Source organism: Apium graveolens, chromosome 1, assembly GCF_009905375.1.
Source record: "Apium graveolens cultivar Ventura chromosome 1, ASM990537v1, whole genome shotgun sequence".
NCBI lineage: Eukaryota > Viridiplantae > Streptophyta > Magnoliopsida > Apiales > Apiaceae > Apium > Apium graveolens.
In genome coordinates, this window is record NC_133647.1 from 197167109 (window position 1) to 197185541 (window position 18433).

General features: G+C 34.8%; 1 protein-coding gene across 6 annotated transcripts; it reads left to right on the top strand.

Annotated features, from left to right (window-relative positions):
• The first annotated feature begins 10290 nt into the window (after positions 1-10290).
• LOC141677107 (uncharacterized) lies at positions 10291-18146 on the top strand. 6 transcript variants are annotated; one of them, XM_074482887.1, is made up of 10 exons: positions 10294-10838; positions 11394-12744; positions 13328-13623; positions 14959-15094; positions 15234-15379; positions 15471-15594; positions 15773-16155; positions 16819-17100; positions 17195-17557; positions 17676-18146. In XM_074482887.1, exons 2-10 carry the CDS (start codon positions 11634-11636, stop codon positions 17979-17981), a joined length of 3147 nt encoding a protein of 1048 aa, XP_074338988.1. In that variant the 5' UTR covers positions 10294-10838; positions 11394-11633; the 3' UTR covers positions 17982-18146. The 6 variants fall into 6 exon arrangements, with proteins under 6 accessions (XP_074338982.1, XP_074338965.1, XP_074338988.1 ...); XM_074482895.1 differs by having other exon boundaries at positions 11400-12744; XM_074482902.1 differs by having other exon boundaries at positions 10294-10788.
• The last annotated feature ends 287 nt before the right edge of the window (positions 18147-18433 follow it).

Here is an 18433-nt window from a genome sequence, read left to right on the forward strand (position 1 = left end):
TGCTTTTGTGGTTGGTCTGGAAAGCTAGAGACATGGTGGTCTGGCATGATAGATATCAACATATCGAGGAAGTTGTTAGAACTGCACAGTTTACTCTCGATCAATGGATTGAAGCTGAGAAAAAGAATTTTGTTCCGTTTATTAAAAGTCTTCACACAATGGATGGTAAGGAGCTCTAGACGAAACTAGATCAACAAACAATCGAGATAAATTTGGATGCAGCTCTCTTCGACTCTGATAACAGTGTTGGGTATAGATTCTGTGCTCGAGATCAATATGTAGATTGATAGAAGCCAGGGCGGCGTGTCAACAGGCAAGGACCTCTGCTGAGCTAGCCGAGACAATGACATTCAAGAAAGCGCTGAGCTGGATTAAATCGAAGCAATGGCACAATGTCCTTATGGAAATAGATTGCTTGAAAGTGGTACAATCTCTTCGCAGCTCTTTGACAGTTACATCTCCGTTTCATTTGGTTATTGTAGACTCCAAGCAGCTAATACAAGAAATTGCTAAAGTTGCATTTTATTTTATTAAATGATCAGCAAATATGGTAGCACATTGTTTAGCAAGGCAATTCATATTTCTTTCCGATCATAGTTTTATAGAGGCCAATGCTCCTCCTGAAGTGTTGTATCTCTGTATGAGTGATTTATTAAATTAATGATTGTGTTCTTCTTTTCGTCAAAAAAAAATCTCCGTAGAATTCAACCTACAAATTGTTACACTTTCCTTTTGAGACGTACTATCCAATTATTAACATTTCTTAGAATAACTTATTTTTCTTCACTAATATTAGTCTGTCCACTAACTTACTCATTTTATTCTTATATTTTATTTACCGAGAAAATGCAATTTGTACCAGTAAATAAATCGTACGACCTTGTAATTAGAAATGCATAAAAAAATTGATTCGAAAAGTCTGACCGATCCGATCCGGATAAAAGCACAACCTTGTCCGATCCGGTAAAATCGCGGACATAAAACTGGTCCAGATTTAATTTCGATCCAAACAAAATTACGACCCAATCCGGCCAGATAAAAACCCGAATTTTTTGGTGATTTTTAATTAATGTTCGAATAAAATTTTGAAAAATATATCCTATCCAATTTTATTTTATAAGTGAATATAATTTTTAATAAAAATCTTAAATTTATAATAAACTTTTTCAAGAACTGATATGTTTCACATCTTTTGTTTATATTAAGATCGAATTACTGAGATACAAATTTTAAATTTTATATTTTAAACTATTCTAAGATATAATATAAATAATTTGTTCTAAATTTTAATCAAGAGTTTGTACGTATAAATAAAATTTTAAACTTGCAAATACAATCACACATAAATACAAAAATTGTATGTTATTACTAAAAAAATAAAATAATTTAATATTAAAATTATTTGAAAAAATTATGCGCAACCCACGGGTAGAGCCGGCCAAACGAACGGTTTGGATCGGCCCGCTCGCGATTCGGCTCGCCAGAAATTCGTATAGGTCACCTCATGACGTGCCGATTCGACTCGAAATTAAAATTACGAACCAAGCACGAGTTGATATTCTGGAAACCGTAACTGGCCCGGAACCGGACCGGCCCGGCACGCAGAACACGCCGACGAACTCGAAGGCGCGAACCAGCACGGCTCGGACCGCGGTTAACCTGCTCGGCCCGCGAGTCCTGGCCACGCGCTTCGTCTTTCATTTTGCAACGGTCACCTGCTCGCTCACAGTCACAGAGCGGTCACCTGCTGCGCAACAATGTTCATCCAAAGACTAAATTCTCAACGTTCCTATTAATTTTCAAGCTCAATAAATTCTCTCCTCACTCTCAATCGCTCTTCACTCTTAAACTCTCTCTCGATCTCTCACTTCAATTCTTTTACAACATTAGCAGTCCATATTTATACACTCAGTTCACTATTAATTTTCTCACTTCAGTTCCACATTCACACACACTCAGTCACATATTTTCAGGCGAGGTTTCTTAATTTCCGGCGAGATTTTTTATTTTCCGACGAGTTTTTTAGGCAACATTACAGTTTTCAGGCAACAGCTTCAAGTAAATGGAAGAAGGGAGGGGCACCCAGTCATCCCAAGGCTCGAGTCAAGCCGGTAAGATTTATATATTATGTTTTTGTTTTTGGTAAATGTAATATCCCGTATTTTTTAGAATTAGATCAATAATTGAATAATAGAAAAAAAGGAGATTAAAATTAGATAAGGACTAAGATTTAAAATTAAATTAGACTAATGGGCCTAAAATTTGGATAAGATTCTAATATGGATAACTTGTAGGTTAAGATATAGGATTTTGTATCGTTATAAATTCACCATATTCGTCTTCCTTATTTTTAATATTAAAATTCGTAGGGCTTTTAGGTACAAAAATCAGCAGTCTTGTAAAATTCATATAAAATTCATCGTAAGTCAGAATTCGTTGATTCTGAACTTTTCAGAAAGGTCTTTTTGTTCTCTACAACTTTCGTGTTTTGTATTTTTCAAGATAACATCATTTAGATGGTCAAAAAGGGTAAATTTAGATCTGGCCAGGTTTTGAGGTAAGTTTTCGATTGATCTTGCTAGTGTTTTCAAAATTATCAAAATATGGGCTAAGTGATGATATTTTTGAAAATATTATATGTTACAAGTGTAAGTATTGTTGTATCTCTGTGATGTCTAGATGATAATTCAGAATCTCTGATTTGTGTAATGGTTTGTGAAAAAATCGAATAAGAACTTAGGACCGCAGTCACCGGTTTATAGTGACAGTTTTGTGAAAATTTAGGACCGTTATCACCGAGTTGTAGTGGTCGTGGCATGAATTATTGGTTTTGAATTATTGTTGTTTATATGTTATGTGTATTGTGTTTATAGAATAAGAATAAGAATAAGATGCCAGCTACTGGCAAAGTGTGGCCGTAGATCAAGACTGTGATATTTATAAGAATTATCGTTTCGTTCTGTTTTACTTTGTTCTAATCTGTTATAAAATCTGCTATGTTCTGTTTTAAATTCTGAATTTTAAAATATAAAACTTTGGGTTGACTTTATTTTAGAAAATATTTTACAAAATTATTATTGTTTTGAGAAAAGTCGTTTTATTAAAAATACCCATTATTTTTCAGGTAAATAGTTAGTCAATTTGTACTTGCTGGGCTTTGTAACTCACCCCTTTCAATTTCAGATTTCATCATAAGATTCGAGTTGGAAATCGTTGGAGTTCGAGGACTTGGAATTGGGGCATATTAACTGTTGGACATCCGTTAGCTGCGTTTTTGTAATAGTCATCTTTGTAATATAATTTTTGATTAATAATTGGATTTTGTATTAGTTTTGATTTAGAGTTAATAGTCCAGAAGTGCGGGTTGTTACAGTTGGTATCAAGAGCAGGCTGTCTTTCGGAGTGTATTAGGTATGAGACTAGGACATTCCCTAGGATTCGATCATGTGGACCATAGTTAAGTTTGACCAATAGGAGATTAGGGGGAGTAGAAGTATAGGATTGTTGTGAATTTGGGGACCAAATTCTTTTTAAGGAGAGTAGTATGTAATATCCCGTGTTTTTTAAAATTAGATCAATAATTGAATAATAGAAAAAAAGGAGATTAAAATTAGATAAGGACTAAGATTTAAAATTAAATTAGACTAATGGGCCTAAAATTTGGATCAGATTCTAATATGGATAACTTGTAGGTTAAGATATAGGGTTTTGTATGCAGTCTTGTAAAATTCATATAAAATTCATCGTAAGTCAGAATTCGTAGATTCTGGACTTTTCGGAAAGGTCTTTTCGTTCTCTACAACTTTTGTGTTTTGAATTTTTCAAGATAACATCGTTAAATGGACAAAAAGGGTAAATTCAGATCTGGTCAGGTTTTGAGGTAAGTTTTCGATCGATCTTGCTAGTGTTTTCAAAATTGTGTGATACATGTACATTTTATTATCAAAATATGGGCTAACTGATGATATTTTTGAAAGTATTATGTGTTACAAGTATAAGTATTGTTGTATCTCTGTGATGTCTAGATGATAATTCAGAATCTCTGATTTGTGTCATGGTTTGTGAAAATATAGAATAAGAACTTAGGACCGCTGTCACCGGATTGTAGTGACAGTTTTGTGAAAATTTAGGACAGTTATCACCGGGTTGTAGTGGTCGTGGCACGAATTATTGGTTCTGAATTATTGTTGTTTATATGTTATGTGTATTGTGTCTATAGAATAAGAATAAGAATAAGATGTCAGCTACTGGCAAAGTGTGGCCGTAGATCAAGACTGTGATATTTATAAGAATTATCGTTTCGTTCTGTTTTACTCTGTTCTAATCTGTTATAAAATCTGTTATGTTCTGTTTTAAATTCTGAATTTTAAAATATAAAACTTTGGGTTGGCTTTATTTAAAAAATATTTTATAAAATTATTATTGTTTTGAGAAAAGTCATTTTATTAAAAACACCCATTGTTTTCAGTTAAATAGTTAGTCAATTTGTACTTGCTGGGCTTTGTAGCTCACCCCTTTCAATTTCAGATTTCATCATAAGATTCGAGTTGGAAATTGTTGGAGTTCGAGGACTTGGAATTGGGGCATATTAACTGTTGGACATCCGTTAGCTGCATTTTTGTAATAGTCATCTTTGTAATATAATTTTTGATTAATAATTGGATTTTTTATTAATTTTGATTTAGAGTTAATAGTCCGGAAGTGCGGGTTGTTACAGTTGGTATCAAAAGCAGACTGTCTTTCGGAGTGTATTAGGTATGAGACTAGTACATTCCCTAGGATTCGATCATGTGGACCATAGTTAAGTTTGACCAATAGGAGATTAGGGGGAGTAGAAGTATAGGATTGTTGTGAATTTGGGGACCAAATTCTTTTTAAGGAGGGTAGTATGTAATATCCCGTATTTTTTAAAATTAGATCAATAATTGAATAATAGAAAAAAGGAGATTAAAATTAGATAAGGACTAAGATTTAAAATTAAATTAGACTAATGGGCCTAAAATTTGGATCAGATTCTAATATGGATAACTTGTAGGTTAATATATAGGGTTTTGTATCGTTATAAATACACCATATTCGTCTTCCTTATTTTTAATATTAAAATTCGTAGGGCTTTTAGGCACAAAAATCAGAAGTCTTGTAAAATTCATATAAAATTCATCATAAGTCAGAATTCGTTGATTCTGGACTTTTCGGAAAGGTCTTTTCGTTCTCTACAACTTTCGTGTTTTTATTTTTCAAGATAACGTCGTTTAGATGGTCACAAATGGTAAATTCAGATCTGGTCAGGTTTTGAGGTAAGTTTTCGATCGATCTTTCTAGTGTTTTCAAAATTGTGTGATACATGTATATTTGATTATCAAAATATGGGCTAAGTGATGATATTTTTGAAAATATTATGTGTTACAAGTATATGTATTGTTGTATCTCTGTGATGTCTAGATGATAATTCAGAATCTCTGATTTGTGTAATGGTTTGTGAAAATATCGAATAAGAACTTAGGACCGCAGTCACCGGATTGTAGTGACAGTTTTGTGAAAATTTAGGACCGTTATCACCGGGTTGTAGTGGTCGTGGCATGAATTATTGGTTTTGAATTATTGTTGTTTATATGTTATGTGTATTGTGTGTATCGAATAAGAATAAGAACATGTATCGAAAGTGTTTGTTTCGTATGTCGTATATCGTATCGTATTTTGTTATATGTGTTCATGTTACTTGGACGACTAGTTGGATCGATTGGTCCCTTGCTGGGTTGTATAGCTCATTTTTACAATTTCAGGTTTCGCCTAAGAGTTCGAGTTAGATAGTATTGGAGTTCGAGGATTTAGGTTTGGAGTAGATTGACTTTTGGACTTCCGCTTTTAGATGAGCTTTCGTATTGTAACCTTTGTAATAGAATTTTGGATTAATAATTGTATTTTGTATTAGTCTTTGATTTAGAGTTAATAGTCCGGAAGTGCGGGCTGTTACAGTAAATTTATAAATTTGTGTTTTTTTAAAATATTAAAATCGATTATATGTGTTATTTTGATCTTGTGATTTTATGTATTTTATGATTTTTATGTATTTTATGATTTTCTAAAATATAATTTTTAAAATCGATTATATGTGTTATTTTGAAACAGGAGAACTGAGAATTGTATGTTCGAAGGTTGTGTGTGATTTTCAGAATTTTGTATTTTTTTGATATTTTTATTGAAAATTCAAATACTTTGCTAATCTGTTTTTATTAAAAATTTGCAGGGAGTTCTGGTACTTCGAGACATTCCTCGCATGTTTGGAATTATTTTTCGAGACAAGCAACACCGGACGATCCACAAGAAGAAGAATAATTTGAATAGTTGATAAAATATTTTTGCCATCTATTTTTAAAATTTGTTATGTTTTGTATTTTATTTAAAATGTAAACACGGTTTGTTCCGTTTTTTTAGAGAGGAGTCCTCTCAAATCAATTGTAACATTTTTTAATTAATAAAATTTATAGAGGTACCGTCCTCTTTTCCTTATTAACATGTTAGTTTTATAAATTCGAGAAAAAAACACAAATTTGAAAAGAAAAATTGAAGATAGAAAAAAAAATAGGTTCCTCTTTCTGCACCTTCAGTAATATAGTCACTCATTGCAAAACAAACTTTGTTTTTCAAAAATAACAAATTTGTTTTGATTATTTTATCAAATAAAAATGTTAAAATGTGTTAAAAATCGAAAATGATATTAATTGAACATAATTGAAAATGTTATCTAAATATATAATTTTGATTCTAGCCGTACAAGTTTACATAAATAAAAATATATATTTATCATTTTGTGATTGAATCACAGACACAGTTGACACTTGATAGTTTGTACATGTACATTCATAATAAAAAAAATTAAAGAAACAACTGAGTGGAGTAGGGGACCACTTGCTTTGCTGCCACCAGTTGCCACTTGCACTACCATTTTCTGCCATATAGAAACAGTCAACAAGCACCACAAACTCGTCTGGATTCGCCAATTCGCGGTTAACCGGCTCGTATTCGTGTAATTCGCCTAGCTCGCCTAATTCACGAGCCGATCCCGGATTACCGTTTTATCAAACCGGCACAGCTCGGCCCGGCTCATTCACTTCTACGTGCCGTTCACGAGTTACTTGGTAATTGAATCGTACCGCGGAAACTCGGCACGGCACGGCCGGCCCGATCGTCTGGCCACCTCTATCCACGGGTGGAAACGAGTCTTATCATTTTGAACGAAATTAGGCACGACCGACCCAATTTTTAAAAAAGCCTGAATATGTCTATTATGCCACGTTTTGGCATGACAAATACGCAGGAAGATATCACAACGCTCAGATTAAATCAGATAAAATTGGTAATTACCATATTAACGAAACTTATCCCTAAAGTCTCTTAAGGATAAGCCCAAATTTCACAGAACTGCGTAGGCTTGATCCAATATAAATTGGTACGCAGGCATCTTGGCAAAGGGATCCGATACAACGAGACAAATCGAGACACCTCCCAAGTCCAGCCCCTCTTTTTCATAAACCCTAATCTCACAATTACACACAAATCGCTCTAATATTCCAGTATCCCTCTGATTTCGTGTTGTTACGAAATTCCTCCAACAACATTTGGCGCTAGAAGGAGGGGCCTTTAATTATTCGTGGAGGACTGATAATATTTAAAAAATTATACACACATGATTCCACGCTTTGGGTGAATGACACGGGGGATCGATATGGGCGGCGGCTGTCCTACACGCTGGTGAATGACGTAAGTCCGAATAGGTTAAGGCGGTTGAATAGTATCAAAGTGTTACTCTATGGTCAACCAGGAATGACGGCTACATTAAAATAAAAAAAAGGCAACGGCGCTGATTTCAATTTCGGACCAAAACTCACCGGGGAGTCAACAAGGTCGATGCTTCAACAAAACATTATTACGTACACGGACAAAGGAAAAAATGAGATAAAAGTTTATGGTGGCGGGACCCAATAGCAAGAAATTGCTGATAAATAAAGGAATTGCTCAGGTTATATACCACCGGAAGAAAAACAAAGGAAAAATACCAGCAGCTTGGAGATTGGCGATGATCAATTCGCATGGAGGTGGCTATCACGCGATTCCAAAATCTTAGCAGCCCACTGAAGTCGACGAAAAATAAAGATAAGTTCAATATTAATTTATTTTTATTGTCCGATTTATTTCTGCGTATTAAATATTATGTAATCATGCATTAATATTATGTTTTTGAATATTTTATGCTAACAAATATTTATTATTTAAAATTCGGCGCGGGTGATATTTGTTGTAGTTAAAATTATTGCGCCATTTTAATTTTAGACGACGCGTATATTTTTGAAAATATCGTACGAGATATTTATTTGAGAGAATTGTTGATTTTTAGAAGATCGTACGAACTGCATCTTTTGGAAAAATATATTATATATGCGTGATGCATAATTTTGGGAAAATATTTAAGAAAGAGCATTATTTTTGGGAAAAATAAATATTGCGACAATTTTAAATTGGCATATTTATTATGTTTGAATTGCGTTTAAAATATTTTGCATATATTGTCGCGATAATACATATATGTCGAAAAATATTTTCAAACTTGTGAATGGAAATTGCTATGTTGGGTAGCTGAGACAACCACTTGGAACGATATACACTACCGATTGTGAACTTGTATTGTTGACACCTTACGCCTAGATAGGCAGAAAGATTACAAACGGAAAGATTGAAGGTACGAGCTCACCTTATCTCAAGTATGGAAAGAGATTCAAGGTGCGAGTTCACCTTATCTTAAGTACAGAAAGAGATTGAAGGTCGGGAGTTCCACCTTATCTTTTGCTGAAGGCATGTTTGTTGATTTTGGTGCATTCATATAATACTAGTAGTTCACCTCAATAATACTATTTTACAATCGGCTGTTATATCTATCTTGAAGTGTGTACCAAGGTCCAACTTAACATCATTGTTCGCAATGGATTTATAAATTTGTGCTCGCATAACCACAAACAAGGAAAATATGTGTCTTTTTCGGATCTTGCATGGTCTCGCACGTGCATTTGCATAATTGTTTTGAGCACGAAGGTGCTCTATGTTATGTACTAAACTCTGATTTTTAGTTGTTTCAGCGATCGAAGAATGTTTAGTTCTCCACTGCAGCAAGCTACACTGAAGAACTGGGGGTAGTTGTTATACCACGTTTTGTCATGATAAATACTTTTTAATAATTTTATAATTTATTAATTATTAATTCTGTTTAATAATTAATTGCTTAAGGCCCAAGTTATCCTCTCTCTGAAACGAGAAAAAAATCAATTTCAATAAATCAATAACGGAAAATATCTTTTAATGATATTCTTCAAATCAGGAAGATATCACAACGCTTAGATTAAATCAGATAAAATTGGTAATTACCATATTAACGAAACTTATCCCTAAAGTTTCTTAAGGATAAGCCCAAATTTCACAGAACTGCGTAGACTTGATCCAATATAAATTGGTACGCAGACATCTTGGCTAGGGCTGTCAAAAAAATTCGAAAAATCCGATATTCGTCCGAAAAATCTGCATCCGTATCCGAGAAAAAGCGAATATTATTCGTATCCGAGAAAAAACGTATATTATCCGTATCCGAATTCGGCATATTCGAATCCGAAACTAAATACATATATGATATTTAAATTATATAAATATATAATTATATATAATTTAAAATTTATTTTTTTAGTTTATAGTGTGTGTAAATGTATTAAATAATAAGTTTATACAAATTTTATATAATGTACACATACTTTATACATATATAAATATATTATTTGTATTTAATCATAAAAAATATTCTATTATCATCGTCAAAACGGTAAGGGCAACAAAAAAATTCAAAAAATCTGATATTCGTCCGAAATATCCACGTTCGTATCCGAGAAAAAACGGATATTATCCGTATCCGAAATAAAGCAGATATTATCCGTATTCGAATCCGACGATTGCGGATGCGGATACAGATATAGGCATATCCGTATCCGAATTATCCGTTTGACAGCCCTAATTCTTGGCAAAAGGATCCGATACAACGAGACAAATCGAGACACCTCCCAAGTCCGACCCCTCTTTTTCATAAACCCAAATCTCACAATTACACACAAATGGCTCTAATATTCCAATAACCCTCCGATTTCGTGTTGTTACGAAATTTCTCCAACAACAATGTCCTTTTAAAAATCCGGATTTTTTAAAATCTGGCTCATCCGATATCAATATTTGTGCATATCCAAAGTGTAACATATAGATTTAATATGTGGCTGAGTTGGGCTGAATGGAATATGGGCCAAACAAAAGAAATCAATGGCGCGTTAATGTCTTGGCGCCTTTGTTAGTAAGCCCCCGCTTTGTAATTTTATAGGAATAGGGTGGTAGGGTGGGTTCCTTCGAGAGGGAGAGAAACTCGCTCAGTGACAGTGGGTCAACTCGGAGAACTCGCTCAGTGAGCAGACTCGGGAGAGAATCGTGTGATGACTCGAATTTGTACGAGGAATGAATAGGGTGATTGAGCAACTCAGTGTGTGGACTCGGACTGAGTCGGTTGATTTTCTGGTGCACACCACCTGTTTGAGCAAGTGTCTCAAAGACAAGCGAGGTTGGGTGACTCAAGATGATATATTCAACAAGCTGAAATGGATGAGTTGCTGAGTCGACTCGTTTCTCATCTGGGTTTGCCGATAGTTTGGACTTTGGTGCAGCGGATATAGTGAGAAAGCAATGAGATAAACCGGGAAAAAATACGAGGTTCAATGAGATTTTGAATAATATGTTCTGCGATTTCCTACTCGTAAACTGTACGTGTTTTGCAAATTTTTATTAAAATAATGATGTTTATGCCAGATGAATCACAAAATAATATATCTTGCATTATTTCACGTAATATTTAATAATTACAGAACTTAAATATATTCCACGAGTACACGAAAAATAAGGACTCCATGTAACTTGACTCGTGATATAGATAATGTCCGTTTTAACTAGAACCATGCTTAGTTAGTTAGTTGGAATGTTTTAGTTTTAGTTTTAGTACTAAAATATGAAAAGGACAGAAAAAAGTTGCATGACATGTCTTCAAGATTAAATTAGTTGACTTCTAGGTTTTAGTCTACCCCGCGTTTTGCAAAAGTTGATCGACTTGAGAACTGGTTCTTGTTTTTGTGCTCAGTCACACAAGATTTGTTCTGTACAGAAACCAAGTCTTCTGGATTGTGTTCCATTCTATTTCAGTATTAGCAGCGCGAGAAATTCTTGTTTTAAATTATTTTTTTTTAAAAACTTGTGTTCGAATGACAGAAAATTCTAACGGGATTGTGATTCTCATCACTTTATTGAATGTATTGGTTTATAAGCTCCAGAAACTTCAAGATGCGCAGCAAACGAAAACGAAGCTCGAAGAAGCAGAGAAAACCAAGCTCCAGGAAGCAGAGAAAACAAATGTCCAAGAAGCAGAGAAAAGCGATGGTTTGCCGTTTTCTTTACCAACATTGTGTCGTCGTTTTCCACTTGAAGTCATCCAGTCGGCAACAGATAACTTTTCGGAGGAACTGGTGATTGGAAAAGGTGGCTTCGGGAATGTTTACAAAGGGACGATGGACTTTGGAGAGAGAAAAGTTGCTGTGAAGCGGCGGAAATTAGATTCTAAGCAAGGAGTTGAGGAGTTTCACTCGGAGATTGAGATGCTTTCCAAGATTCAACACTGTAATATAGTCTCCCTTATTGGTTATTGTGCTGACAATGAGGAAATGATCCTAGTTTATGAATATATGCCTCGTCAAACCCTTGCAGATCATTTGTATAAAAGGACCAGAAAAGGTGACAAGTCTTTATCCTCGTTATCATGGGTGCAACGCCTTAAGATTTGCATTGGGGCAGCTCATGGTCTAGGCTACCTTCACACTGGTACAGGCACCGAGAACAGAGTTATACACAGAGATGTGAAGGCTGAAAACATTCTGCTGGATGAGAACCTTGCAGCTAAAGTTTCAGACTTTGGATTGTCCAAAACAGGTCCAGCAAATCAGACATGTACATATGTAAATACTGGTGTCAAAGGCACACACGGTTATCTAGATCCGTACTATGTCTTAGCTCACAGATTGACCAGAAAATCTGATGTCTATGCATTTGGTGTACTATTATTTGAGGTCTTATGTGGAAGACCAGCATTGGATAAGAGTCTGAACGAAGAGCAAATCAAATTAGCTGAATGGGCCCAACACTGCTTCGGAAAGGGACTCCTGGACCAGATAACTGATCCCTATATCAAAGGGGACATATCCTCTGAATCCTTAAATGTGTACGTGACCATTGCGATGAAGTGTTTAAATTTTCAACCCAAGCTCCGTCCAACTATGGCTGAGGTGGTTGTTAGTCTTGAGTCTGCATTGACATTTCAAGAAAAGAGTAAAGAATATACTTTAGTTGAGATAATGCCCGATGATTTTATGGAAGATGAAGATTGTTTAATTCGTGAGAGGAAAGACACTAATCACAAACATGAATATACAGGAAAAGGAAATACAGATTTTTCAAATGGTCTGCATCACAAAAAACAGACTTCTGCTACAAGAACATTCATGAAAAGGGAATATTTAGGAAAAGGAAATATAAAATTTTCAAATGATTGGCATCGCAAAAAGCAGTCTTTTGCCACAAATAGGATCAGTTGTTTCCCTTCAGTTGCTACTTGGATATTCTCAGGTAAAACTAAACTCTTTATTTATCAATTGTTTACTCATATGCTGGGTGGCTGAAGGATTATTAGTGGTTTCAGTTGACTAGCCTGTGAATCCATCTTCCATTTGGAATTTGAAATATCTTTAACCACAAAAAATTATAAAAAAAAGGTAACCATATAAAGGAAATGATTTGGCTCGTTATACTTATAGAAGAAGATTATGTGGATCCTTTGGTTGTATGCCATGGATATATTCGAGAAACTAATCCCTTAGTAACGATGGTAAAGATGATTTACTTATTTGTATTCTAAGATTATCTTAGAACACTCTCCAAACTATGTAAAAGTAGAACAAAAATCTCCCTACTAAAACTCTCCAACAAACTTCTCCCTAGAATTCCCGAAACTTAAGATGAAGATGACAAGATACCAGTCCATAAACACAAGTATTTCTACCAGGAAGAATAATGCTAGAGTAGTATATAGTATATACTCTTGTTGACAACTTACAACAGTAATTTTTTTTTTCTCTTTTTACTTGTCATTATGATATTTTGAGCATTTACTGGAATAATTCTTGTTAATGAGGTTAATTCCCTTTTTCAGTCAACCAAAATGCAAAGACATTACGAAACAGCACGGATGTGCTTCCAAGTACCACACTTGGGATCCAAGAAGAAATTCTGCAGTCATTAAAGTTAAAGAGGTTCACATTCAGTGATCTTAGTGCAGCCACCAGGAAGTTTCATCCTGACAGTGTAATTGGGAGAGGTGGTTTTGGTCCTGTTTTTAGGGGTTGGGTTGATGAAAAAACATTAGTTGCTGCAGATTGGGGCACTGGCCTTGTTATTGCAGTAAAGGAATTATCTTCAACAAGCCGCCAAGGTCACTTGGAGTGGCTGGTTAGTAGTGTTCTTTCTTTCTACTCCTACCGTGCTCTTTTTTTTAAGATATGCAGCAAAAAACACCTCAAGTCTTGGGTGTGAGAACAGATTAATCAGTAGAGTTTAGAGTAGATCTGCCATTAGTCAAACTTACCCTTATGAGCAAATATTATGATTAAGCTTTAAAGGATTATTAAAAGGCTAAATGACCTTTTAGCCCCCTTTTTACCGTTACCGGTATAAGTCGGATGGGCAAAAAAGACATTTACCCTCCGAGTTGTACCGTTATGGGTCAAAAGGTACATTTCTCATAACTTGAGGGTGAAAAAGTACATTTCTTACATATTTATCATATCTATTAGCCCTTAAAATATATTATGGTGTACCTTTTTTTTGCTAAATTACCTTTTAACCCTTAAGGTATAAGAAATGTATCTTCTTTTTTTTTTGCTAATAAGAAATGTACCTTTTAACCCTCAAGATATAAGAAATGTACTTTTTGACCCATAACGGTACAACTCGGAGGAGGGTAAATATTTTTTTTGCCCCTCTTATTTATACCGGTAACGGTAAAAAGGGGGCTAAAGGGTACGAAATCTCATACCTTTGGGTTTAAAAGGTACGAGTTCAAATATTTAGGGTATATTGCTTTATATTTTAAGGGTTAAAAGGTCATTAAGCCTTATCAAAATTCAAAAATATGTCATATTTGTACTAAACTTTAATGAGACAATCAAATAAATCTTAAAATTCTATATTTTGAATTCTAGAAAAATGTAATATTTATATATGATTTAAGAAAATTCAATATTTGGATGAATTTTTTTATTTAACAAATTATAGGATGTCAAATCAATTCTATATGTTCAAATCGTCAACTCAAAAAATATAGTAGGATATTTTTAACTTCATTTATTGTTGTTAATGCATAAGTAATGATGGGTCTTCAATTAATTAAAACTTGATATGATGAAATAAAATAACCTTAAAAATTAATAAATTATTCATCTTTTATATAGTATTTTTATATTAATGCATGGTCCATTACATGCAAGAGATTTTACAAATTTTGTGGATTAATACATGATTTTTTTTATGTAATTATATAGTTGTACAATCTTTTTAATTAAATTTTTAGATCCTTATCAAGCTCAAATTTTGAAATTACATTTCTTTCATTGACAGTAAAACCTAAACTTAAGAACTAATCTAGTAATTTGAGTAATTTTAAATAGGTGCTCAAACTTAGGGGTGTTTTCTTTTTGTAAGGAGGGGTATTATTATTATATGTCAAGAGTATTTGAAATTCAAGTACGCTAGCTGGATAACTCTGTGCCATCTCTTTGACTACAGACAGAAATCAAATGTCTGGTGAAACATTCTCATCCTAATCTTGTGAAATTGATTGGTTACTGCTCAGAAGAGGATCATCGACTTCTTGTATATGAGTTCATACATCGAGGAGATTTTAATAATCATCTATTCAGGAGTGAGTTTCACAATCATATTTCATCTAATCCAGTCAAATAATTCGTTTTAGAAAACCATTATGTATGTGCATAGACAATATCTTTTCCCGATATAGTTGAGTTGTGACATAGCTACTTTCTACTTGATTCAATTTGAAGCAGGGGGGTCTGACATTCAACCGCTCTCTTGGAAACTTCGTATGAGTATGGCACTTGGAGCAGCAAAGGGGCTTGCATATCTTCACAGTCCAGAAGTAAATGTGATTCACCGTGATATCAAATTATCCAACATATTGATTGATTCTGTATGTAGAACAGATGATGGTTAAAATTTACTGTCGACCAGTGTTCCCATAAAAAATACAGTATTCCCTTACGACTTTCTATTACTAGCAGAATTACAATGCAAAGCTCTCTGATTTTGGGTTGGCTAAAGACGGACCAGAACATGAAGAAACCCACGTGTCTACACTTGTTCGCGGAACATTTGGTTATCTAGATCCGCAATATTACCATTCAGGTTACTATTTCACATAAACTTATGTTAAAAAATTTAGCACATTGCAATTATATATCGCACTTTTGGTGGACAGTAGATTGCAATTATCTGGAATCATGCAGGGGGTAGAAAGATGTCACAGCACGCACTCCATTCAGTTTGTAGCTTTCCTGATCCCCAATCTCTTCTGATAAAATAGGCTCTATAACGATGAAAACCGATGTCTATGGCTTTGGAGTTGTCCTCCTGGAAATTTTGACAGGACGAAGAGCAATTGAGCACGACCTTCCAATTGAGCATAGGTCCCTGGTTTCTTGGGCTCACTCCCGCCTCAGCGAAGAGCATGTGATTTCAGATATAATGGATGCAGACATCAAAGGCCAATATACTGTCAGAGCAGCGATAAAAGCTTCTTCCCTCGCACTTAAATGCACCTCACTACGTCGCGAATCAAGACCTGATGCAAAGCAAATCGTAGAAGAATTAGAGCAGCTTCTAGATTTGGTGAACTTGGAGAATATGAACAACCAAGTAAACCCAACAGAGAACGACTTGAGCAAGTCAAGTGCCTCTTCTTCTACAGTTAAGATATAAACCCTTAACATGTCAAGACATACCGAATAGCATGTGCGCTAGACTAGCCCTAATTCATAATTATATTCAGATGGAAGATATTATTAATACTTGAAACTTATCAGCGTATTCTAGGATTTGCTTAAAAAATATATTTAGATAATATTCAATAAGGATCCTGGTCCAGGTCCCGAGCCATGTTCTAGGTAATAGATGGTGTTATGACTGTTAGATCAGTATTTTAGCAGCTAGAATTAAAAAAGATTTTCCAGACGGAATTTACTAAATTTTTGTGGCTCGTTTAACGAGCCTTGATAATTTATTTCCAGATGGACTGTACTAGATTATGGCGGCTCGTTTAACGAGCCATTATAATTTAGCATGGCTCGTTTGGGTCGGGTTTTTACAATGCTCAGCCAGAAACACAAAACAACAATAAAACATTCAAAGGGCGATAAAAGGCCGAATCTTCATTTTATTTGATCCAACAGGTATGATTTTTTTTTTGTTTTAGTGTATGTATATATGTATTCATGTACATTTCTTGGGTAAGATGGGTAGTAAGAGTCTTGTTGCTTGTGTATGTTTGTTGCTTGTATATGCTTGTGTATAGTACAATCTCTCAGCAAGTGGGAAGCATTTTTTAAACACGATATTATTGATTTGCCACAGCCTTCTCAACATGTTTCCCAGCCTCCCGATGTTGGTTTTACTTCCTCCATCAGGCCTTCAAAGATAGCATCACATAAAATGAGGGAGGGCAAGTGGAGCATCAAGAAGAGTTTAGGTATGAATAAGAGGGCTAAAATTAATGAAGACTGGGGATGGGGATCGAAAGAGAAGGTGAATATGCAAAGAGGAATCTCTCCATTAGGGCACTTTTTATCTGAGCGTGCGATGATGAGCCTAGCTCCAGGATCATGGGTTGATGACAGGATTGTCTACATGTATATGGTATTATTTTTAACTTGTTTCACACATTTATCTCATACTTTAGACTATTTGTTTTCATCATGTTTTTTGACATGTTTTTATGTTTTTTTGTCAGGCATTGTTACATCAGCGAGAGCAGGATATACAATATGGGAATATATGGGAAAGGAAGTCAATCTACTACTTCATGGATCCGTATTTTATGGTATTGGGAATGAAACATGTTGAATCCATTAAAACAGCGAAGAAGGGCGATAATGAAGAGAAGAAGGCATGGGATAAAGCACAGCATAACTTTAGTGGTTTTGTCACAGCCACCGTTGGTCCCTCGGCTATCGAGGCTGACTACATCTTCATCCCATGTTGTATACGGGAGGCTCATTGGGTGTTATTCATTTTCTCGGTGAAGTCATTTGAAGTTGTTCTTCTTGATTCAATGAACGACAACCCGGATTATCCTCGGGAAAAAGAAGTTGTGGTATGCCCTTGTCCTTCATTTTACACACAGTACCATGTTTGCTACTGAAATCGTCTTTTATCCCTTTCTTGGCATTGTTTTATATTATCCCCCTTATTGTATAGTTACTAATTTGCAGACATGGTTACTACCAAAATTGTTTGGGAAGCTGTATCCTAACCATGGCATTGAATATGAATGCGTACCATGTCATTTTGTACGTGACAGGCCTACGCAGCAAAACAGCGATGACTGTGGTGTTTTTGTGATGAAATACATGGATTTCATGCTTCAAGGTTATGATATAACGACACTAGAACCTTGGTCACAAGATTTGGTGGAAACGTTCCGGTATCGTATAGCAATGGAGCTTCAAAATGGGAAGGCAAGACAAATATCGAATGACCGTATGCGCAAGCGTCTTCAAAATTTTAACAATGGATGATTTGTAATTGACATTTGGTTTCATAATTACAAGTATATTGGTGCAAATCTTGCTGTTCAAAAGGTCATTAAGCCTTTATATTTTACCTTTGGTTTCGTATTTTACACTCCACTCCTACAGTTCTACTTTATGTTAATTTTTGAAATGCCAGCGAGATTTCTCACTTTTATGAAGTAGTCAGTGCGACGTTCTACCATTACTGAATTTGGTTGCTCGTTAGCCACATCATTCGCAACTACAAAATCAAGTGTTTTTATTTATTACACATTACAAATACAATGAGCATCTACAACTATTTCCAACTGTGCTAGTTGCAATCGTGTTGTGTATGTGTTTTTTGCTGGCAATGTGAATGGATTTGCATGGGTTTTGTTGGTGGCGGTAGGGCAGTGGGAGAGAGAGAGAGAGAGAGAGAGATTTGGAGAGAGAGAGATTAGAGAGCGAATTTTAAT

Excerpts from the sequence above, each read along its gene's own strand:
- LOC141677107 (XM_074482864.1), top strand. The coding sequence starts at position 11,331 with ATGACAGAAAATTCTAACGGGATTGTGATTCTCATCACTTTATTGAAT. Across the intron at positions 16,156-16,818 it reads CAAGTGCCTCTTCTTCTACA|CCTTCTCAACATGTTTCCCA; the intron begins GTTAAGATATAA and ends GATTTGCCACAG. Across the intron at positions 17,101-17,194 it reads GGATTGTCTACATGTATATG|GCATTGTTACATCAGCGAGA; the intron begins GTATTATTTTTA and ends TTTTTTTGTCAG.